We start from the raw sequence: 24,716 nt of genomic DNA, 5'->3' as shown, positions 1-24,716 counted from the left end.
ATGGTTCTGTCTCTATCATCCCTTTCCAAGTTACCAAGAAATGAAGGACTACAAAAAGGGGTTCCATAAATAAGTTGGACATAAGAGAAAGACCAAGGAGCTGTAGGTCTACTTTTAAATAGTCGGCTCTTAACAGATGATTTAAAGGAGGAAAAGACTGATCATTAGCAGAAGAAAGCAAGGTCAAGTTGTACCTTATAGATTGCTAGCAGCCAGCATGGAATTGTTGAAAACATATCATGCCAATCCAGTTTGCTCTCCTTCTTTGGCAAAGTAACTAACTGGGTGGATGAAAGGAATGCAATGGGTATGGTGTAGTTGGACATTATTAAAGCTTTTGATATAACATTTCCATGAGCAAAGTTAAGAAATGTGGGCTAGATAGTTACTATACAGTTGGCTCTATAACCACAAGGAAACGGCAGTTATAACCGGATCCATGTCACAGTGGCAGGAGGTCTCCAGCATGGTTCAACAGGGGTCTGCCCTTGGTCCAATGCTATTTAACGTGTTTATTAATCTGTTATTACAAAATGATTATGTAATGATTGCAAACATTGTGGAGGATAGAAGTAGAATTCAGAAGGATCTTGATAGATGGGAAGGATAGGTTCGAGCATTGGCTTCTTACAGAAATTCTGACAGAACTCCCTTAGCAGGCCACAAAGAACACCACTTTATTGACTCTTCTCCTTGCAGTTACGTAAAGAATGTAAGTGATCATTATAACCGTGTACATGTTAAAATTCTTAGCTTTAAAATATTACAAACAAGTACTGTATAAGTTACCATGAAACATAAACTTCCTGCCTCAGTGGTGAAGGTTGATATCTGAAATTCATTTCACTGCCACATTTTCTACAGGTGCAGCACCCAGGAATGATGAACAACATTAAATCCTACTATCTCAATATTTTTTCTATGCAAGGATGGGAGGTCACCCATGACAGAGTTCTCTATACTTCGTTTTAATGCTTACTATGAACCAGCTGAGAATAAAACTTTGTTTGCATGTTGAACATTTTAAAATGATCTTACACACTAGAACAAATTTGCTCCTGGTGCAGCTCTATTAGAACCAGATGGATGGCAACATAGATCCAAGGATGGCAACACAGTTATATCCAGTATGAATTTGGTCCATTATATTTGACCTAGAAAGACAGCACTTGGTCTACGGCACAGTATAAAAGACACTGATAAGGGAACAATAACTTCACATGGCAGTGCAGAAACTGTTATTGTAAAGACAACAACAAATTCACATTCATTTAATGGAAGAATCTATTATCTCCTGATAATCCTGCCTTCCTAAGTGCTTCCAGGACAGCTTATAATATGCAAGGAAAAATACACTGATCATAATGATGGCTCCCCCTAGTAGGTCGTAGATGCTGGGAAAGATGCGTAGCACCGCCAACTGCAGAACCATCACTATCACAATCTCCAGATGCTGCACTGTGCTGACCAAAGCTGGGTGGAATTTACTCAGGGCATAATAGACCCCCAGAAAAGCCATTGTGGAACATAGGCAGATGGCAATAAGATAGCTCCAGGTTTCTCCATCCAGTGGAATGATTGGCTCTTGAAGAAAAAACATGGTGGAAGCTCCCCACACTGTCCCAGTCCAGCCAAAGGTGAACAGTGCAGTCCACATGCTGACCTTGTCATTGATTGACCTGTAGACTATCATGGAGAGAGCTGTCGTTAAGCCTGCCATAACTGTCATAGTATAGCCAAAAGCTTCCTTCCAGATGCTGAGTAAAGAGTGTTCTTCATTAACAATGTTGGGGATCATGACCAGGCAGACACCAAACACACTGGCAACTACTGTAGCAACGTCTATGTAAGCCATTCGTTCATCTATCAGTAAAAAAGCCAAAATGGCACTAAACACAGTAGTGGTAGCTCTCCACATAATAGTCCCGTTACTTGGGGGAACAATAGTGAAGGAGGTATAAGCGCAGGTTATGGAGATAACATTGCACACGCCATAGAAGAAGAGCCGCAATCTGTATCCCATTGGGCCGAAAGGGGCCTCGTGGTAATAACACACAACTATGACAGACAGCACCTGTAACACTGAGCGAATGAAAATGAGTTCTAGGGATGGCACTTTGGAACGATCAGAAACAAGTCTAGTTATTAGAGCCACGCATCCATGTGCTAAGGCAGATCCAAACAGCACTATCCAAGTCTTTCTATCCTGGAATAGGCCTCCTTCAGCAAAATTCTGCAGTTGTCCAGTCTCACTGGTTTTCGGCTCTTGTGCTGCTGGAGGCTGGATATCTATACTCCCAAAGAAGGTTCTTCCTTTCCTTTTCACATCGCTGAGTAGCCTTTTCTTTGGGTTGTCCTCCACAAAGCTTTCAAAGTCTTCGCTCATTTCTTCATAATCTGCTTCTCCAGGTTGAGGATAATGGGAAGTATATTTCACCGTCACTGTGTTGGGATGAATTTTCACCCGTTTTTTGACAGGGTATTGTTTGGAAGGAGAATCCATGTCCTCCAAGAACAAGGCCTGGCTTTGAAAGAAAAAGAGAGAGAGAGATATGAAGTGTTATTTTCATTCAATCAATACAGAAAAACTCACTAGTGTTGCATGACGCAACCAAGTAGGCTTTGTCTTCCATGAATTCTTTTGATATTTGTTTCCCAATGTTACCTGCTCAGTGAATTGGAAAGTCAGGCCGCATGGATGTTGGATTTAGAAGCCTAACTTTAGGCACTTACTTTTACAAATCATGTTTGCCCATATGGCTCCCCTTCCTGCTTAGGCAAAAGCAACTGGCGTTTTAACCCTTTCACAGCTGAACTGTCAGTGGCTCTTAGCTGCTGGAGACAGAACTCTGTGGGTGGATCTAAGCTTTTGAAACTTGCTAAAAACAGTTTGCAGGGCTGTGAAATAAAGGAGAGAGACCAGGAGCAGCTAACAGACACAAAATTGACTAAGAAAGTATAGCTTGATTAGTGGGACATCAAGCCCGTTAAAAAAAGAAAAAAGAGAGCAGGTCATAGAAGGCTGCGGAGTAAAGAGCAACCAGCGGGAAGTGGGTAGATTATGAGCCATCAAGTCAACTGACTCCAGCAGCACTGCCTGAGTAGAAGTGCCAGTGATGCTGCTAACCCATTGGTTTTAAATGTGGGTAGAGCAGCAATCACAGCAGGGTGCAAAACCTACCCCCCCCCCCGCCAGATCTGCCTCTCCTGGCATCCATCCTTCCCTCCTCACAGCTGCTAGAGAAGAGTAAGAAAAAAAGCAGCTGCCATCATACAGCCTCCTCATGTTTTTATTTTGGGCAGAGAAATCACCATCCCAGCTTCAGATGCATCCAATTTTGGAAGGCTATTTTTTGGGGAAAAGGTGTGGCACACAAGAATATATGGTATTTTCTTTATTATGTTACTTCATAAAAAAGAGAAATGCATCTTCCCTCGTCATCATCGGTAGTGCTCAACCTTTTTGCCCTGTGAGCTAGATCAGAGGCATTCGGCCAGATTGGACACTAGGTCCCAGCACCACCCCCTCCCATTCCCTGCATGCTAGCACTGGGCCCTGGGGCCTGGCACCACCCCCTCCTGCCCCTGCATGCTGCAATTGGCCCGATGACACCCTCATACGGTCCTGTGTGCCAGGATCCAGCGTGCAGGGCTCAGGGCTTCCCATGGGTCTGAAAATCTGGCAGCAGGAGAGTGGTGCCACTGCTCCCTGCTGCTAGATTTCTAACTTGTGGAAAGCCCCACAGGCCAGATGACACAGCACCACAGGCCGGGGGTTGTGCACTGCTGGTTGTCATCATTATCATTCTTATTCCCTTGATAACAATGTCCTGTTTGGACCTTTTCAATCATTTAATCATTCTGTGATGCTGAATGATTTTCACTCTTTGCCAGGTGCTAAGAGGTGAAGAAAAGTGGAATATCAGAAATAAATTTGAGGCTGGAGAAAAGTACAACCGTGTTATTCGTCCGTGGGGCAGAGCATCATAGAATCATAGAAAATGAGGGTTGGACGGGACCTCAGGAGGTCACATCTAGTCCAATCTCCTGCTCAAAACAGGACCATCCCCAACTAGATCATCCCAACCAAGGTTTTGTCTAGCCAAGGATGGAGCTTCCAGCCCCTCTCTGGGTAACCTGTTCTAGTGTTTTACTACCCTCCGAGTGAGAAAATTCTTCCATTGCTGCATAATACTGTGGACCTAAATCTTGAGAACCGCTACAATTTTCAAAATCCTCTGAAGTTGTATTTGTATTTTATTATTTACATAGAGAGACTAGATCAGATCATGACAACCCTTCCAGCTTGAAAATCTTTTAATCCCTTCCTGTCTCCTTGGTTCCCCTCCTCCATCCTCAGTGAATCAGCCTGGTAACCTGTGTGCCCCATTAGACTTTCTGCTTTACTGAACCATCTTCATTTCCAGTTCTCCATGAAGGCTCACCAGGGCTCTTTACATTGATCCTTGATGTAACTGACACTCACTCCAGAGGAATAAAACCACCCCAAGCCCCTTTCACGCAGAAGTAGTACTTTTTTCACACTTTTAGACGAGTCAGATGTGCAGAGGATGGAGTCTTTATGGCTGCCTGAAACAGTGACGTCCAATGAATAATCAAATGCAACAGGCAGTTCACTGTAGGGTATGCTGGTGACACATCCCTCACCATCACCAGAGCCCTCATCTGTCACACAGGCCAAGTCATAGCTTGCCTTGGAGCCCTCTCCTAGCTACCTGAGAGTACAGCAGTTTTCAGAAAGGGTCAGAAGAAGTCATTTGAGAGAAAGGAGAAGGACATAGGCAGAGCATACCCCTTCTACTCCACTGCCATTCCTAAGGTCAGCCAAAAGAACCCTCTTGCAAATATTGTCAGTGCACCAAACCCGCTTGGCAAAAACACACGGGCGGATCCAGGGTTTCCCAAAGTGGGGTGTGGGAGCAGCAACCCACATGGGAGGGGTGGCTGCATCCCCTGCTCCCAGCGTCCTGTGCCCCCACCAGGATGGGCATACTGAGCCGTGGGAGTTTCTGGGGGCCTTTCTAAGCCCCTAAAGTGGGTGAAAATCCTTCTCCCTTCTTCCTGCTCTGAGGCTAGTCTGCTTCCCACCCCTCTTCCCCACTCCCACCCTCCCTACTGCTTTCTTCACTGTTCAGGCTCAGGGAGGCTCCAGAGCCAGCAGCTGGGGAAGGAACAGTGGCAACAGGGTGGCTTGAGAGTACTTCTCCCCACCCTGCCTGGTCCCGGAGCAGGCGTGGGGAAGGGGAGCCCCTGTCCTTCCCTGCTGCCACTGTCCCCATCCCTAGCTGAGCTCAGCTCTAGTGTAGGGGGGCAGGAACAGCCTTCCAATCCACACCGCCCACATGACTGCCCCAGCCACTGTGGGGTTTGCTGTGCTGGGCACTCTCCCCTGCTCCTCTTCCAGCCATTGCAGTGTACAAGAAGGAATGAAGCATGAGAGAGAGAGCAGAAGTGTGCAGGTCAGTGGTTGGGGAACTCTCCTGATGGGGTAAAATGGTGGCATAACTGAAGGGAGGGAGAGGCGGCAGGAGCCCTGGGGGCACAAAAATAGGTACCACCACAACAGCAGAAGCTGAGCGCAGTGCCGCAATCAACACCACAGCAACCAGTGCTGCCCCTTGCCTCACAGCTGCCAAAGGACAGAGATGTCCTGCATCACCTCTGAGGGAACACAGGTTCCCATCCCCACTCTAAGGGCTGTTCACATACCGTATCCACCATTTATTGCAGACAACTAAAACAGGAAAGATGCAGCAGCCGAGAGTGCCATCTCACCATGTCGCTGTGTTTTTGTCAGCGTGACCTTGTCGTCATACTCTACAAGACATTGCTGGAGGGAATGGATGGGGGGTTAGAAGAGCATTGAGTCCTGCCCAGCTGGTGTAGGTAATAGCAGGGTTACGATAACTCTTGTGCAGTCTTATATGCAGCTATTACAGCTGGCAGCAGTACCTTCAAGACAGCAGAAACACTTTTGATCTATAAGGCAGAGGAGAATGGGATCTGTGAGCATGTGACAGGCTTCAGGCTACTTTTGTCTACGAAGAACGGACTGACAAGAGAGCAGCACGGGACCTGGCTGTGGTTTTTGGCTGGTGGTGCCAAGCCCTTTCACCAGCAGCTTCCCAAGGCAGACTCTGCTTCCTACGGCCTGGTCTTAAACACCTGCAGGAGCCTGTCAGACACTGGCTGCTAGAAATGCCATAAGGAATGACAAGCTAACAGGCTGCAAAGCACCAGGGAGGAATTCTGTTTCCTCCTGGTCACCAAAGTGGCAGCTTTCAGTTGACTAAGTAGCATCCTTGGCACTTATGTACAGGTAGGCTTTCTATTCCCAGCAGACAGGGAGGATGGGGGTGGGGACAGGGGACGACAGTAGTGTGTCTACACCCTCCCTTTTGGATTGGTGCACACCATGGGAGCCTCCAGAGACTTTAGGTCCCCGAAGCATGTGAAAACCCTTCCCCCACTTCCCCTTCCAGCATGGCCTTTCTGCCACTCCCCACCTCCCCCTCCCCTGCTCTTCCCTGCTGTCCTGGGGCAGGGAAGTGCCAGAGCCATTCCTGCCCGCTGCTTGGTGGCTGGGCTCAGCTAGGGACATAGACAACAGCTGCAGGGAAGGACTAGGAGTTCTCATTCCCCAAGCCTGTTCCACCTCAGGCAGAGGAGGAAATACTCTCTTGCCATGCTGTTGCCACTGTCCCCTACCCAGCTGAGCGCAGGCCTGGCTCAGCCCAGCTGGCTCTGGAGCTTCCCGGCTGGAAGCAGCAGAGAGGCTGGCAGGGGAGTTGGGTGGTGGGATGAGGAAGAAGATTCATAGATTGCTAGGGGCTGCAAGGGACCTCACAGATCATTGGGTCCGGCCCCCCCGCTCTAGGCAGGAAGCTGATCAAATGTTGCTCAAATCAGGTGCCTGGCAAGAGTGGAACCACAACACAGGCCAGAGAGCAGGGGACCTACCTCTGAGCAGGAAGGGGAAGGCAGAAGGGATTTTCTTCCGTTTCAGGGACTTAAAAAAAAGTTTGTACACACTGGTGGGGGCAGAGGGGGCTGGGAGCAAGGGGAGCAGCCACCCTTGCAGTGCAGGCCACCTCACCAAACCACACATACTCGTTTGCCTGCTCCTGGCCCTATAGTTCTCACTCATGGCTCTCAGGGGGAGCAGCTTCTAGAGGAAGCCCTGGGCAATGCCTGAGCAATGTTTGGGCAATGTTTGAGACCAGGCTGTAAGAAGCAGAGTGCAATGCTTAGTCCTGTGCCAGGAAGTACAAAAGCCACAGAGTCAAACCAGTTGGGCCAGGGTGTCTAGCTCCTGGACCTTTAGCTTCTCAGCAGGTACCCTAACCACTCAGTTACTGGGGCTATAACATGAGAGAGTCCTCCTCCTCTTGTGTTTAACACCCACTAATCCTGGGTTACAGGCTGCCTAGATTTTTGGGCCTTGGATGCTAGTTGTTTGAAGGATTGGCACCTTCAGCAGCACCACCTGGTATCAGAGTGGCACCAGTGGCACGGGTTAAGCTAATTGCTTGTAGGATGTTGGGTTTAGTGGATAAACTCAAGCCCTTCAGTTAAACCCATGCTGCTCAACACCTACCACCTTGCAGTAGCTCCAGCCTTTGACCCTCCTGCCTCACCCCTACCCTGGACCCCAGTACCTTGTTTCTTCTTCCCTGTCCTATGTTCTGGATTCCCTGGCTCCTGGCCTGGTCTCAACTATGGGTTTGGGTGTCACTACAGACTAGGCACATAGCTTGAACTCCTCCCTGCAGACTCGGGTACTGATTGAACCCTGTGTGCCCTCACACTGCTTACCCCCTAATCCACTACACATCCACAAAGAGTGTGTACATGTAGCTGGGCATGTGTGTGGTCAGTGTATAGCTTGCTGTTCCTGTTCAGCCTATGTGCATGGTGAATGTGCCCAGATATGTGTCCATGTTGCCTGGAAACAGAAAAATACTGTGTAGATGACTGAAAGCCTGCCACTTAGTCAACAAAGGGGATGTGGAATACTACCTTTAGGGCTAAAAAGAGAGTAAATCTGCACTGTAGGAACTGAATTGGGGGCTGAATCATCAGCCACTGCAGACGACAAGAGAAATCCAGTTCTCGCCGAACCTGCGGTCTTTGTATCATAAGCAGACTTCTTATTGAGTACTGGTATTTGTTGTGCTGCAATACTGGGGGTGGGTTTCACTAGAGGCTTTGATATGCTAATAGAACAAACTGGTTTCCTGGGCAATATATCTTGAAGGACAAAGGTAGGGAAAAAAGGACCATTTTGGGGGCCATGAACTGACAGAAATGTATTGCTTCTGGCTGTTGGTCAGAATACAGCCGTGGGGAAACCAGCTCCATATGCAGTAATGCCCTGAAGTATAAAACACTATTACGGGAGTGCCTGAAGTTACAAATATCCCAGCAGAACTGGCATTTAGCAGAACTGGTTCAAGCTGGAACAAAGGGCTGGGGTCTGGGTCTTTTCTTCTTGCTTCTCATTGCTTTTGGAAGGCTGGCTGCTTCCAGAGCCTTTGGCCATGACTTGTGGTAATGTGCTACTCTGTCAAAGTTGATGGTAGTCTTACATAGAGTTTAGATCATGGATTGTACAGGATGCTTTGGATAGGGATGAACCTGCCTCAGGCAGGGGTTGGACTAGATGTAACCTCTGGAGGTCCCTTCCAGATCCACTTCTCTATGATACTATGAAATCTTGTTGAAGTCTATCATATCCTGTCCACCTACAATGTCTTTGGTCTCTCCCATGGTTGTGTGCCTGCCATTGTCATTACAAGAACTGTCTTACTGAAAGAATTCTCTGGTCTTCACAAGATGTGCCCATACCAATGCTAGCTGAGCATCCCAGAACTTGTCCTTGGCTGGAGCAACCCCCATGAGGCCGCTCATTTCATTTCCTCTGAAAGTATCCAAACAATTGACTGCCTCGGTATCTTCATTTCCTACATGCAGCTAGTGAGGAGTTAAGTTGCAATCCCCACCCCCGCTGCTCTGGCTGCAACAGCAACTGGAGTCTCCAGGCTTCTCTCTCCTCCTGCTTTTGTTGCCTGACCCTACCCCATGGGGGAGGGCACACAGCACAGTAACAGGGGGCCACAGGTGTACACAGGGGCATTCACACAGTGTGTGAACCAGGCGTCCCAAAGTTCATCCTCCTGCAGCCCCTGTTTGTGCATCCTGCAGGGCGTTTGGACCCCAACTGAGAAGCTAGACAGCTCTGGCATGGAGGGCAAACAAAGGGGACCACAGGATTTTAAAAGATTTGCTTTCCTCCTCTGTGTTGGGTCCAGTTGTGTTTTGCTCAGGCGTATAAATGTAGCTGTGCTGTGACTGACACAATGATTGGATCTGGTCTGGTGCACTGTACTTATTCATAGATTCATAGATTGCTTGGGGCTGGAAGGTACCTTGCAGATCATCGAGTCCAGCCCCCACCCCCCAGCTCTAGGCAGGAAGACAACTGGGGTCAAGTGACCCCGGCGAGGTGACTGTCCAGTCTCCTACATCCAGCTAGGACCAATGTCCCTGTGACCAACTACAGGGCTTGGGTGGGCAGACCAACACCAAAACTTCCACAAATGTCCAACTACTTCAGTTCATACCAATAAGACTCTTTTGTTTGAACTTCCAATCAAATCAAGGTGGCAAGTTGTAACAATCAGTGCCAACTGCACCTCCACCAATGCCTGGTGCTGCTCTTTCATTTTGGGGTTATGCATTATCTTGTTTTATTGAGTTGTTCCTGATTTGGTGCACACACATGTGTGTGTATGCATAGGCAAGGAGGCTAAGCCTTGCTTATGCATGGTAGAGTAGCTTTCCAATAGTTGTGATTTATTCCCCACCAAGGAGAATGTAAAATTAAGGTGTGCCTCCTACACAGATGCTGTATAACGAAGTAAATCACTGTCATAAATATTGATCAAAACATATCAAATTTATATTAAAAACTTTTTTCCCCACAATTTTATCCTTTGGGGATAGGGAGTTGTATATCTTTTATATAGCTGCATCTTATACATCATTACAGTGGTGCTCAACCTATAGCCCAGAGGCCAGATCCAGTTTGCGAGGCCATGTCGTCTGGTTCATGGGTCCCTCCACCAGCCCAGATATTTGGTGGCAGGGGAGCAGTGGCAGTGTTAATCACTGCTTCCCAACTGCCAAATTTCTGGACCCGTGGGGAGCCTCACAGGCTGAATGAAGCGGCCCTGAGCTGCACTGCACTAGCAGAAGGCAGGGCAGGTTAGCACCTCAGACCCTAACCAGCTCAGAGAAGCAAAGCTTTTGTAGGCACCCATCTACGTCATCAAGTGTCACCCACCAAAGCTTTCGCTTCTCTGAGCCAGTATCTAGGGTGCTACGCGTCCTGTCTTTTGCCTGACTACAGACTAACACAGCTAGCTCTCTCTCTACTTATAGATGGGAAAACAAGCAATTATCATAAGCAAATATTACATTATATATGTGAAATCCAAGATGGCCAAGGGTTAAAGGAAAAAGTATGTAAGTAAACACCAAAGTAATCCTGGTTTAACAAACATATGTCAGGCTACATCAGTGAAAACCAGAAAGCCTACAGTTTTTTAGCAAACCAACCAAAACTATGGTTGAATTATTGCACAGCTGGGCCAATGCATCTCTTACCAATAAGCAAGGTAAATATTGCCATAATTAGAGCACTTAATTACATACATCACAGTGGAGGTGCCAGCAGGTAACCCACACAGTCTGTAGGTGCACAGTCCTAAAGATCAGACACGTAGTAAGACATACCATGCTGTTGGCTACCATCAAGGAACCCTTTCAATGACAGCTTCACTAAGATGCAGTGACAATTGCAGGCAGACACCTGCAAATATTGAAGAGCAGGAGACATAAGGCTACCTTTTCCTATTCTTCCGTTATCCGAGTTGTGTCTTCCCAACGATCATGCACAAAGCTATAGAAAACAGTGATAAGGGAAAGGGAAGATAGGCAGGTAGCACAGTACTAATGGCTTTCTTTATCTGGGAGCACGCAGACCTTAGTTTTACAGCTAGTTTATTGTTTGCTACTATTTTTGGCCATGGGTAAGACACCAAATAAGTACAATTTTCACTCATAACTCCTGAAGCTGCCCATTTTCCAGTTGCAGCAAACTTTTCCATGGCTGCCTTTCTACCTCATCAGACTTCTTCAGAGACTCATCAGCACATCTGTTAAAATACACCAAAAACGTTCTGTCGCACGCTTAGCTAGCTTGCCCTCTATTCCCTGGAACACGTCTTCTCTTTTCCAGTCTAGATTCTCCAAAACATTCACATCACCTCTGCCAGGAATATGGTGATCGGGCATACTGGCTTTGTTAGGAGATTCCTATTAGAGACAGATTTTTGGAAAACTTCAAAAAACATTAAAATAAGCATTTTCCTCTTGCTAGGGAAAAGAACAGCTTACTGTTTCCTTATGGAAATCAGTAAGGTGAACTGTCAATGGAACAGATCAGAAGTTAGAAGTCCTGGTATCTACTTCCCAGTTTCACAGAAGAATGCATGGGGCTGCCAGCCAAGAATTTAATTCCACTCTAATTTTTCTTCCACTTATCTAGTGCAGATGCAGACCAGGAGAGACCAGCAGCTAGGAACAGCCTGTCAGTCCACAAAAGGACTCTTCAAGTAGATATGATCACTCACATGACATCAAGTGAAAAAAAGAGAGACTTGCTTCCTGGCACCTCTCCCAAGCTCATTCTTTCTGCAGCCTAGTTCCACAGAGATTGCCATATCTTTCCTTCTGACAATTTCTTTGTTGTTGCAAGAGCTGTCTAACTGATCTTAAAGCTCCCAGCCAGCCCACTTTGGGACTTGACCTATACCAGCAGCCCACTGTAGCCTGCTGAGCTTCATACTCCTCCAGCTATGCTGGTCTTTGAACCCATCTTCTACTTTTTGTCAGGTTACCACTTTTGGGGGGAGCTACTGCTGCCCTCCTCCTCTCGGAGGCATCCTGTTGGCCCCTATGGTACTTGTTGGACAAACAGAACAAGGCCCTATATCCAGCTCAGTGGCCTCTCTCCATCTGTAACTTGACATCTTTGCATGCTGCGTTTGATCACTTCCAAAATGCTGCTGAGACTGCCAGATCTCAAAATAATTGAAAAGGGGTGGTGCCATTTGGTGAAAAAGTGTGGAAAACAGAAAAGCCAGTTTTCCAGTGGGGCAAAGGAGAGGGAAGTTGAGCTCATGGAGTGCCCATCTGCTACTGCCAGCTGACAAACTGCTCAGTTACTGCATACCATGCTACCTGCACCTGGCAGCAGCTCCGCTCACTGCTCTCACTCCTCAGCCTACAGTTTAGCCAGAGAAAAAACAAAGTGCAGCCCCCACCGATAGAAACTCCTGACAAAACTTAACTATATTCCCTTGCTCTGAATCTGGAGACAGCACACCATGCATGTGCATGTTTGCATGTGTTTTCACCCTCATTTCAATTCATGAGCTATCAGGTTTTTAAAGCATTTTCTATATAACTTATTAACATCCTGCAAACTAATTTCTGGTCTGTTTTGGGACAAGAACTCCAGAATGTAGCAAGTCAAGAGATGTTCGGTCTCAACGGGTAACAAAGAGATGCTTGCTGGACATCAACAGAGTCATCTATTTGGGAGGCTTGCCTTTGGGCTCTAAAAAGGGCTGTCATTTTGTGCCAACCTAGCATAGGTAATAGCATGGTGGGAATTTGCTGTACAACTTAACTATGAAAGTTATTACTAGTACATAAACGCATGTCACTGGTTAAGGCAAAACTAATAAGCATAAAGCATGATGGATCAGCCATACCATGTGAGTCTATGCCAGCTGCATCTGGGCAGAGCAGTGTCACATTGCTTTAGGATGGCCCCAGGCAGGAACTGTTGTCTGCAACACAGAAGCCAGCTGCTACCAGACAAGGTTGAGCAAGGCAGAGGGAGGCAAAGATTGCTTTGGTCAGGGAGGCATTAGGGAGGGAGAAACAATGAGACAGCATCACTCAGAAGACATGAGAAAAGTCTTTTGATTTTTACCTACCCAACTACTGGGCCAACAGTGTTCAGAGCTTTATCAGTTTCAAGGCCCAATAAGGCCATTACGATCAGCTAGGTGAACCTGCCATATCCCAAAGGTTGTGTGAGACTACACCAGAGTTGGGCAAAATGCAGCCCGCCAGGCCATTCTATCTGGCCCACGGGGCCCCTAAAAATTTCAAAAAAATTAATATTTATCTGCCCTGGCTGCCTGTCATGCAGCCCCCAATGGCTTGCCAAAACTCAGTAAGCGGCCCTCTGCCCAAAATAATTGCCCGCCCCTGGATTACACAGAGCTTCTAGAAAGATGGTCAGTCTTGCTATATAGGCTGCATGCGACAGACTCAATGCCTTGTGCCAATGATTACCTGTTGGTCCTGTTATCATTTGAAGCTTGCTTCTGGTCTGAATTTGTTTAGCTTCAGCTTCCAGCCACCGCTCTTTGTCTGTTTGTGCCTATCTTGTTCGTTACACAATAAATATGGAGACACTACAGAGACAAGGGGAGAGAGTCTAAATAACCGTATTTAATGAATATCGACAACATGCAAGGTCTAGTTACTTATACCTGCTGCTGCTCTGATTGGGCTCTAAAACAGGACAGAGTGAGTGCTATTAGAGAGGTCACAAACTACTTAGGATAGTCTCCTTTTTGCATACACTACAGACCCCTCTACCTCAATGTAAAGGACATCCCAAAACATTTACAAATGCATTCCTATCAAAACTGCTGCCACTAACTACACAGCATGCTATAGCTTCAGCCTGGAAGGGGATTTACAACTTCACTCTTGATAAGGCCCATCAGCATCACAGCAGCATCTGACTGCAGCATGCAGCAGCCATGCTTTCTGGCACTGCTCTATCAGCCGCATTTTCGCTCTTTATCAGCCTTGATGTGCATCAATCTTGCATTGCCTTCACTTGAATAGGGAAACTCACTAGGCTTGGAAAAACACCTACCACCAGCGAGTGAGGTAAATCCACTAGAGAATTATGCACTCTGTTGCCTCTGTAGGCCAAGCTGCACAGCCTGGGAGAGAGCAGTGAGTGGAGTTGTTACAGGTGCAGGTGGCAGCATGGAAGACCGGAGCAGTTCCTATGCCTACAGCATCAGATGGGCACTCTGGACCCAATGTCCTCTTGCTTACACCAGTGCAAATCAGGGTCTCTGTTTCCTTAATGTCATCAAAGCCAAATGGCTTTGGTATAGACATTGGGAGGAGGGTTGCCCCCTTCTATAGCTGGAGACACAACAATCCTCTTCCTGAGATCTCTTAAGTGTATATTAACCGCTTCTGCAACAGCAAGACATGGGCCACTGTGGTCCTGCTACTTTACCTGTGGCAGGTCAGGGTGTGATGTCTTGTGTTTGTGGCAATGTTGGCAGCAGTTTTACTAAGAAGTTAGACAAGAATACGTTTGGAAGGTTTGGACAGAGATGACCCTGCCGCAGGCACGGAGTTGGACTACATGACCTCTGGAGGTCCAGTCCAGCCCTACTTCTCTGTGAAATGGGAGATCACAGAAACACTGTTAGAACAGCTGCTCAGGGATTCTTCAGCTCAGTATTTTTTCATTGAAAAAATGATAATTAGGTTAAACTGAATCTTAGCAAAACTCTGTTTCTGCCTTGAACATTCAGCCGCTCTGAGTGAGGACTGCTTCCTCCGTACAGCCAGGCTCTGTTCTCCATCTCCGTCTGTCCTGGTCATCTCCTTACTGATTCCTACAGCTGCCTCCTCTGCAGCTGCTACACAGCCCAGACAGAGAGCATCCCTCCCTGGTGCTCTGCTCATGGCTCTCACCTTTTGGCTCCTGTGCTTCTGCATCAGACTTGTTCTCCCATACCGAGCCCTACTCCCACCAACCACCTCCTCTTCCCACCCTCATTCACCCTCTGCCTCCTTCCTACCCCCCAACTCTATATCCCATTTTTTGCCACCTTCCCACAGCCTTTTATTGGCCTCCCCTTCTGCACAGAACAGCCCCTTTGTGCCCCTCTCATGATGCCACATAATCACCTGCTCCCCCTTTGTACCCTTCCTCAGCGTGCAGTCCTTGCAGAGAGCTCAGCGAGGTCTCTGCACAGTCCTTGGGCTCTTCGGTAGGTCTGAGCTCTGGTTCTGGCTCTGGATTGAAGTATATGTTCCTTGGCGAAGGGACTGCTTGCTTAGGTGCCAGCTACAGCTTCCCTGAAGCAGTCCTGCTCTGGTGGTAGGAAACCCTCCAGCATATGGACAGGCAAATGAGCAGAATTGCCACTGAGTGACAGGCACAACCTTCCTTTGCTCAGCCAATGCCCTGTTCCAGGCAGGGGACACAGATCCGTACGCAATGCTGGGTTGGTGGTGGTAACCTTGAAGCCACTCCAGGCACAGTCAGGCCACTTCTTTTTTGGTTACTGGGACCAGACGGACTTCTGTTCATTTAACCAGTCTCTAACACACAATGCAGAACTTCCCCCATAGATGTTTTCATAACACTGTTGCTTTCTGTAACGTCACCTCTTTCAATTGTCTCTGATAATCCAGCCGTGAAATTACAGCAACGCTAGACCCTGCATCAGCCTCCATTTAAGTCAGGCTCCTTCCACTTGCAAAAAAATTGTCACCGCACTTCATGTATTATCACCTAAACAAAGCATCTGCAGAACTGGTGCAACTTTCTCAGTAGATCCTGCATTGTCCACTCCAAAATAAGGAATCCAAATCCTCTTAAGTTGTGCTTTCTGCACTGACCAGCACCGTTCCTGGGGGGTGCCTCACCGTGATGTTATTTCTACAAGGTTTGTCCTTGAGGCAGCAACTCCTTGCATTGTGAGAACATTTCGTACAGTGAAAGCAAACACTCTCTGACTGTTGTCTGTACCGTGCTTTCCACTTAACCCCAATTTATGAGCTGCACAGATCACATGAAGCTATTCCAGCTCCCTGACGTCTTTAAGAGCTGTCTGCATTGATAAAGTAATTTCTACTGCCGGTTTCAGGGTCACATCAGCCTCAGTCAGTGACTAATTGTGGTTCGCTTCATTTAGCATATCACATGCTAATCGGCCTCATCTAAATCCTTTCCAAACTGACAATATGACATTAATGCACACAATTCATCCACATGCTCAGAAGCTCTCATTTGCATTTTTGATTCTGTTTGTACAAGTGGAAATTTCCTGCAATCAGTCCTTGCTTCACTGCTACGTGACGCTGGAGAATTTCTACAATCTCAGCAAAGAATTAGTCTGCTGGCTAAGTAGGAGCAGTCATGCTATTATACAGCAGGATGTAAGTTTTATCCCCCTATGACAGTCAGGAAACCACTACCCTCTTCCCATTCCTTAGAACAGTAGCTCTGACCTGCTGTTTCTGTCTCTTGATATAAGCATCAAGCTATCAAATTAGTCTCTCTTCTGAAAAAATAATTTGACCACCCTCATCTTTTTCCTTCCAAAGCGAGAAATGTACTCACAGACACAGGGGCTACCAGCTGCAGCTTCATATCAATTTCACTGTCGTTGAGCCTCAGCAGTTGCCACATTTCACTATATTCCTGGACTATAATCCCATTCTTAACGACCCATATGTCTTCAGCTCTTTGGATAACAAATGTAGGGGGGTGGGAATCACGTGGGTACAGGCTGGGGCCAAATGCTCATATATTAAAACTCCTGCTGTGCTCTGGTTGGGTTCTGGGGGCTTCTAAAACCTGGAACCTACAACCCAGTTGAGGGTACAGAAGTTAAAGAAATACCATCCTATTCCTGTACATTACACCAGGGGTGAGCAACCTCTTCCAGCTGCGGGCTGGAATGACCTACCCTGGGTCAAAAGTAGTGGACAAGCAAGTGGGTGCTAGGACCTGGCAACTATTTGTCTCTGTGGTGGCATGGAGAAAGCAGCTGCAGCTGAAGGCCCTGTCCGCAGGCCAGACTGAATGGCTCCTCTAACTGGTGTTGTCCTATCCAATGACCACATAACTCTTCTGTCAGTTAGGAATGTGAAATCGCTCTCAACTGACACAGCTCTGTCTACAAAAGCCCTAGTGTAGTCACAGTTATAGAATAATCATAGACAATGAAGGTGGGAAGGACCTCAGGAGGTCACATCTAGTCCAACTCCCTGCTCAAAGCAGGACCTGCCCCAACTAAATCATCCTAGTCAAGGCTTTGTCTAGCCAGTTCTTAAAAACCTCCAAGGATGGAGATTCCACCAGATCTCTGGGTAATTTGTTCCAGTGCTTCACCATCCTCCTAGAGACAGTTTTCCTGATATGTAACCTAAACTTCCCTTGCTGCAACTTGAGACCAATTTTCCTTGTTCTGTCATCTGCCACCACTGAGAACAGTCCAGCTCCATGCATTCAGGTAACTGAAGGCTACAATTAAATCCCCCCCAGTTCTACCAGCAAAAAGGGTCCTGGGGTCAGTATTGACTCTTTCAGTACTGGAATAAACTACACCAGGAAAAGATCTTTTTGCTGGGACAAGCTGCATCTTCTGGTACACCTCTGCCAGAGATTTACAACCCAAGCTTTTCTAGTGCAGAGAGGTTTCATAGGGGACATCCTAATGGCTAACTCAGCAACACACGCAATACTTCCAAGTTAATGGTCTAGTCTGTCTCAGATAAAGCATGAATCCTGCTCCCAGTCCACTGCCTAAGGCAGAGCTGTAGGTCTGAGCTTTTGGGGGAGTTGTGGTCATATACAGGAAACATATTTCAAGCTTTTCCACACGTGCCAATCCTGTAATACTTGTAAGCATAACAAAGCTCCCAGGCTAGGCCAGGGGGCTTGTAGCACGCCTGCTCAGGTAATAAAGACAAAAGGTGTAACAGAGATTTCATTCACCCTTGATCTCTGTGTATGCTGTTAGCTCTTGATCCTGAAGGTGGGATCTGGAACTGCCTTATCCCAGGAGATGACGGGTAGGGAACATCTAACCATGAGGACTGAAAGCCATTCCCTTAAGATAACTCTTTTTGGTAACCCCCACAGAAGGGATGATGGGTATGGAAGTCAGATGGACTGTGAAAGCCCCAGGCTGTTATTTGCTGACAACACATCTGTCCTGGACAAAGGCAATGCTTCTCTGCAGCAATCACAGCGATGAAGCATATTAATGACTCGGTGACTCATTGAGGCCTGGTACTACACCCTGACTTCCTTCCACTTGCAGCATCACACAGGGACAGATTGCCCAAGCCTTGCTGCTTGAAAAGGGTCAGTTTTAGAAAACTAAAAATAACCAAGAGCTGAATGGGCTGGAAGGAAAAACATAGCAGAAAAATATGAACAGAGGTAGTAGATATGCTGAGGGAAGTAGTAGATACCCTGGAAGGTAGGGCTAGGATTCAGAGTGACCTAGACAAACTGGAGGATTGGGCTAAAAGAAATCCCATGAGGTTCAATAACAAGAAGTGCAAAGTCCTGCACTTAGGATGGAACAACTCCATGCATTGGTATGGGCTGGAGGCTGACTGGCTGGGCAGCAGCTCTGCAGAAAAGGACCTGGGGGTTACAGTGGACAAGAAGCTGAATATGAGCCAACAGCATGCCCTTGTTGCCAAAAAGGCTAATGGCATACTGGGCTGCATTGGCAGACGCGTTGACAGTATGTCAAAGAAAGTGATTATTCCCCTGTATTCAGCACTGGGGAAGCCACATCTGGAGTACTGTGTCCAGTTTTGGGCCCTCCACTACAGAAAGGATGTGGACAAGTTAGAGAAAGTCCAGTGGAGGACAACAAAAATGGTTTGGGGGCTGGGGGACATGACATGCTGAAGGAACTGGCCTCATTTATTCCAGAGAAGACTGAGGAGGTATTTATTAGCAGATTTCAATTACCTGACAGATGGGTCCAAAGAGGATGGAGCTGGCCTGTTCTCAGTGGTGGCAGATGACAGAACAAGGAGCAACGGTCTCAAGTTGCAGCAAGGGAAGTCTAGTTTAGATATTGGGAAGAATTTTCTTACTCGGAGGGTAGTAAAACACTGGAACAGGTTACCCAGACAGGTGATGGAATCGCCATCTTTGGAAGTTGTTAAGACTCAGCTAGACAAAGCTTTGCCTGGGATGATCTAGTTGGAAATGGTCCTGCTTTGAGCAGGGGGTTGGACTACATGTGACCTGAGGTCCCTTCTAACCATCATTTCCTATAATACACATCTAAGCCAGTGGGGGCCAACCTTTTTGGCAAGCATGCCATAAATTAGCCCCATGGCCTCCCTGAGTGCCACTCTGATCCCTCCCATCTGATGCTCTGCTTTCTACTCCCTGCCCTATCTGCCATTGTACTGCCTGTCTAAATGTCCCCCCAAAACCATAATTCCACAGCTAAGAAACCACTCTGCTTAAGGAGGGACATAAAAGCAACAAAAAGAAAAAATCACAAAATAAAAACTTAGACCCAAATCCTACCCCACTTCTGTGACATCCAGGTGATACTTCCAACTAGACATTTAAACACCGTGCTAAATGTGTCTAGGTGAGAATCAGAGGGAGATGCAGGGACAGAGGAAATGTCTTAATACTTCTGTGGACATGATGAGATTTGGGAGCTGAAAGTGTCTGTATGGAAAACAGAGCGAGGTAGAGGAAGAAATGTTGCTCTCTTCTGGAAGGGCTCAGTGAGAAGTGAGGGACAGGGATTCTGGGGGTACAACGAGATGCACAGGCGTTAGCATTGCAGGAGGCACAATAGGATGTGGAAGCTATGGAGACATTGGTAAGCGTGGTTGTGTAAGACATCAAATACGGCAGTGACAGTGTTCTTATGGAGCACAATGAGATGTGGGAATGTTGACTTCTGAGATGGCACCACAAAGCATGGGTGGTTTGCATCTTACAGAGCACACCCAATGAATTGTGGAAGGAGATATGGCTAGGTCCACACAAGGATGCTCTGCCTCACCTTACCACCCATGGGGCTGGCTCAAAGAGTGGCACCTAATTCCAGGCTGTGGTTTCCAATACTCCTTACCCAGGGCATGGGAGGAATTAGGTGCCTCTAAATGGGATGCATGACCAGCTGGCATCTTGCAGGGATACCTAACCCATCCTGTCACAAGACAAGTGAGGTGGAAATCCCTCTGCTCTCAGGATCTGAAGCAACTCTTCATTAGGTCCCTTCCAGCCTTATGTCTATGAAATCTATGAAACTCCCTCTGGGTTCGAGGGAGGGGCCTATGTCACACCAGCCCAGCACCATCTCCTGGAGAAAAGTGCCTAAGATGTCCCTTTGCTAGACAGCGACCAGTTCATTCTTTTTCTTTTAAAGTACTGGGGAATGCCATCCCCCAAGTTTGTCACAATAGCCCACAGTTAGGGTACCTGTTCAGGAAGGGGTGTCCCTGCTTCAACTACTTCCTCTGTTGGGGGGGTGTCAAATCCACATCTCCTGCCTTCAGGCAAACCCCCAATCACAAACCAGTAGGCTCTCTGGGGTAGTCTGGCACAGGCACGCTCTGCCGCTCCTCTTGTGGCTGTGCCAGTGGGCAGAAAGAAGACACACTCTCTTAGGTCAGAGAAAGGGATCACAAGAGGAGCACACTGACCTTGAATCAGTCTTGGGTGTAGCCCTGCCACAACAACAACAGTTCTGGATATGCACAAAAGCCAAGGTCTAGGCACACAGAAAATGTTACTGGCGAACACTTCACCACCAATGGATTTTCAGGCAGCTACAGGGCCAGGCCAAGGTTTTGAAGATTTCCCTTTGGATATGGGCACCTACCTTCCACCTAAATCCCATTTAGACCCCCAAGTTATTGTGCAGATCTGGGCCTGCAGTGTTCTTCAAGAAGAGGGGTGGAGGATGCCCCCGCAGCCCTCTCTATCCCAGAGCACTCTTTTGGGAGTGGGAGATGTGGGTTAGAGCCTCCTCAGACTGACGAAGACCCACAACACAGGTCTCCCACTTCCTGGGGATGTGCCTCTTAAACTGGGCTCCATCACCCCAGGGGACTGGTTAGTCAGGCCCAGGATATGCCTATCATATTGGTCTCATCTAAGCCCAATACAGTAATTTCTGAATCTGAAATACAGTGGGCAGGGTGTTGGAGCCTAGATGCTCAGCTGAGCCAGCATGGCAGCAGCTTCCAGGGGGATGCAACTATGTCGTTGGGAAGTTGATATGGACCTTCCAACCATACAAAGAGCAAACTGAAATCTGGAGGCTTGGGAAAGCACCAGGGCTTTCTCCCTTACCCCTTTGTCTACTCCCAGACAAAGAGGGTGGGATTGGGACTGGGCATCCATCCAGCTAGGAGGAGATAGTGGAGGCTGACTGAACTTGGATATCCAAAGGGAACTAGTAACAAGCCAACAGGCTTCCACGAGAGACGTTTGTGTATCGTAGAATTTATTTCTGCCATAGCTTAAATGCTGAGGCTCTCCTAATGACACGCTACAATGCAACTAGGGCTCCACAGGCCTGCTGGGCTTTACACGTAGCTGGGAAGCCAGCCAAGCAGGTGCAGCTAGTGAAGGTGGAAGTTCAGTGGACACCACTGAAATCCCCACATGGCCTCTGCAATGGAGCTGCACAGGGGTCTCAGATGGCACAAGCCCACTTCCTGTGGCTGGTGCTCAAGCCAAATGCAATGCACACCCAGCCTGAGTTTGCAGGGCCAGCAGCGTGTTTTCAGTCCTGCCTTGAAAACATACTACGTGAGATGCAGCAGAGCAGGAGGAATGCATTCCCCATTGTGCCCTGGGACAAAGTCCCGGGCCATCCCTAGCAACACTCCTGCATATGAGAATATCAGCCAGAGCCAGGGCAGATCCAGAGGGGGTGCAGTGATATGGATGCACCCTGCACCCCTTCTGCCACTGCCTCTGTCCCTGGCTGAGCCCACAGCATGGTGCTTGCCCCAGAGCTGCTCCTCCCCTGCTCTGGTCATGGGCTGTCACAGTGCAGTGTGCCAGGCACAGTTGGGGACAGCAGCATTGGTGGCAAACAGGTCCCTCCTTCCATTGCCTGCTCCTTGCCCATCCCTCCCCCAGATAAGCCCAGCTGGCTGGATGGGAGCAGGTGCTGAAAGGAGGAACCCACCTTCCCCACTGCTGTACCTGGCTGACAGCCCTGGGGGAGCCCCAGAGCCACACCTGACCTGCCCCTGCCCTATGCTGCAGGGTGCTGGGCTTAGCCAGAAACAGTGGCAGCCACACCCAGGTTTCCCCTTCAGTGCCTGCTCCTGGCCAGCAGAGAACACGGTGGAAAAAGGGACAGGCAGGGAGCAGGGTGCACTGGATCCTCATAAAGGGCAGCCAGACCTCCAAACACTTCCATCTTATCCCCAAACTGCCCAGACAGCATTTCCATGGTGCAGGCACCCATACACATGCAGCGTGAGTATCTCATGCCCCCTCTCCATACGTAGGCTGAATTAGACACACGTTACATGCTGTGAACAAAATGGTTTTTAAAAGATTTCAAAACAGGCTGCAGTAAGATGGATACAAGGTCAGAGCCAATCTAAAAAGGTTACAGGGGTCTGAGTCCTAAAAGCATCCTGTTTTCTAAAAAAGAAACCCCTTTATGTAACCCTGCGTCCATCCTGTTCTGCCCAATGCTTTTATCTTTTTTCCCCCCCTTTGAACACAAGGATAAAACTGTCGAGAGCGACAAATCAAAGGTTGTGCCTAGACAATGAAATCACACTCATTTATAAAAAGCATAGCTCTGACTTCCTGTTTGAAAAAACTGCTTTAGAGCAAAAGCAACCAGAAGATTGTCCTTTATAAATAAAGACAAAGTTGTAATAGTAAATAGCTGTGTTTAACTCCTTGGAATGCAGGAAGGAGTTCATTTCAAATTGTAAGATCATTTAGGAAAAAAGTAATTAACTTGCCTGTTTGGCTCTGATTTTTTAAATTACGGTAATAAACTTAGCAGTAATAAAATATACACTGCATTTATTACGTTGACACTTTCCATATTAAAGTGTAGTGTATATCATTTTTTCAGCACATAATTATAGTTCTAATTTCACTCCTTCAGAAAATGGGATAACTGGCTTTCCTTTGTTGGCTGCATTGTCTCCAGGAAAGGCATTATCTGCGGGGGGGGGGAGGGAAGGAAGGCCAGAAAAGACTGCCAGAAATGTAATTTCCAACGACGTAGATCAACTCCTTTAGCATCTTTCAGCTATTTCAGCTAGTCAGCTATTTATAGAACATGTTGCAAATACTGCATGAAAGCATAACTTTTTTTTGTGCTTCTTTTGGATATAACTGCATAAAAACAGCTTAATTGAAATGGAGTAAATATTCATATTGATAATTTGTAATATAATACTTAGAGATTTTACTTGCTCCCTGGCTCTTGCCCTGGCAAAAAACATGGCGGTAATCGCTAGAATTAAGTCACAGTTACGCAAGTCTCTAATCTAAAAGCTCAAGTTCCCAAAAGGGATTTTATTTGCATCTTCATAACAAGAAAACACATTTATTTAACTTAATGGAGAAGGATTTGAGTCCACATTTCAAGCCTCTGTTAGGAGAAGTTTGCCTGAGTTCTCTCACTGCACAACCTCATGGCCTGCGCTGCACACAGCTTGGGCAGGTGTATTAAAAAGAGGGTTTCCCCCCTTCCCGAGGGCTGTTCGCCTCGGCCAAAATCTCAGATCTGGCACCTGTGCCCGGCAGCAGGCTTCTTCCTCCCCCTCCACCCGGCTCCCTGCCTTGAGCCTGGCACCATTTCTCAGTGAAGCAGAAATGGAAGCAGAACGGCCCCAGGACTAGTAAGCATCCTTGACTCCCGTGTAATCCCTGGGCCCATCATGGCTCCAGCATCACTAATACTAGCAATGTCACAGCCACTCCATTCAGGGTTTCATAGCCCAGGTGCCTGCCAGGCATCCAGGCAGCGCCAGAGCAGCTATAATTAATGAAGAGCAAAGTTGAGTGGCTCTAGCTTGGACACCTGAATGTGTGCCTCCGATAGCTGATCCCAACCAAGTTTCAGTTGCAGCCTCTTCCACCCACCTTGGCTGACCTTACAGGTGACCTGCCCGCACCTGTCAAGTGCCTGGACTTCCCTCCTGACCAGAGGCAGCTACTGCCAGCAGCTCGGGGCGGGAGGGCCAAGGGGGCCCAGGGCTGAAGCTAAAGCCAAGCAGCCTCAGTGTAATGTGCATATACACTCGCATGTACACAAAGGCACACGCACTTGTACACACATGCATATGCATGCACACACACATGTACACATACTTGGCATGCACACGTGCACTCACCCACTTGCATGCATCCACACAGGCACACCCACTTGGCATGTGCTCATACTTGCACACAGGTGCACACACGCACACATATCCTTGCCACAGACACCTGCATGCGTGCACACACACTTGCATGTGCGCATACACGTGCGCACACCTGCGCATCTATACTCGGCACACACGCCTGCCTGTGTGCACACATGCACATACACTTGCACACATATGTGCATATATCCTTGGGGCACACACCTGCAGACGTACACCTGCGCATGCACACACATGCACCTATACTTGACACACGCGCACACACGTGGGCGCACCTGCCTGGACACATACTTGCGTGCGCGCGCACGTGCAGGTGCTTGCACACACTCTTGCACGCGCGCACACCCGCGTACGCGTGCAGGCGG

At 47.7% G+C, this 24,716-nt stretch overlaps 1 protein-coding gene across 2 annotated transcripts; it reads right to left on the bottom strand.

The window, feature by feature from the left end:
* Positions 1-652: 652 nt before the first annotated feature.
* On the bottom strand, positions 653-15,977 carry SLC35G2 (solute carrier family 35 member G2). Of its 2 annotated transcripts, none has more exons than XM_019542859.1 (2): positions 15,112-15,977; positions 653-2,525 (listed from the first exon to the last, which is right to left on the bottom strand). In XM_019542859.1, exon 2 carries the CDS (start codon positions 2,501-2,503, stop codon positions 1,268-1,270), a length of 1,236 nt encoding a protein of 411 aa, XP_019398404.1. In that variant the 5' UTR covers positions 2,504-2,525; positions 15,112-15,977; the 3' UTR covers positions 653-1,267. The 2 variants fall into 2 exon arrangements, with proteins under 2 accessions (XP_019398404.1, XP_019398405.1); XM_019542860.1 differs by having other exon boundaries at positions 653-2,521.
* Positions 15,978-24,716: the final 8,739 nt, after the last annotated feature.

Source organism: Crocodylus porosus, unplaced genomic scaffold, assembly GCF_001723895.1.
Source record: "Crocodylus porosus isolate Cpor-Errol unplaced genomic scaffold, CroPor_comp1, whole genome shotgun sequence".
Lineage (NCBI taxonomy): Eukaryota > Metazoa > Chordata > Crocodylia > Crocodylidae > Crocodylus > Crocodylus porosus.
The sequence above is the reverse complement of the archived record's forward strand: the minus strand, read 5'-3'. Positions and strand labels throughout refer to the sequence as shown.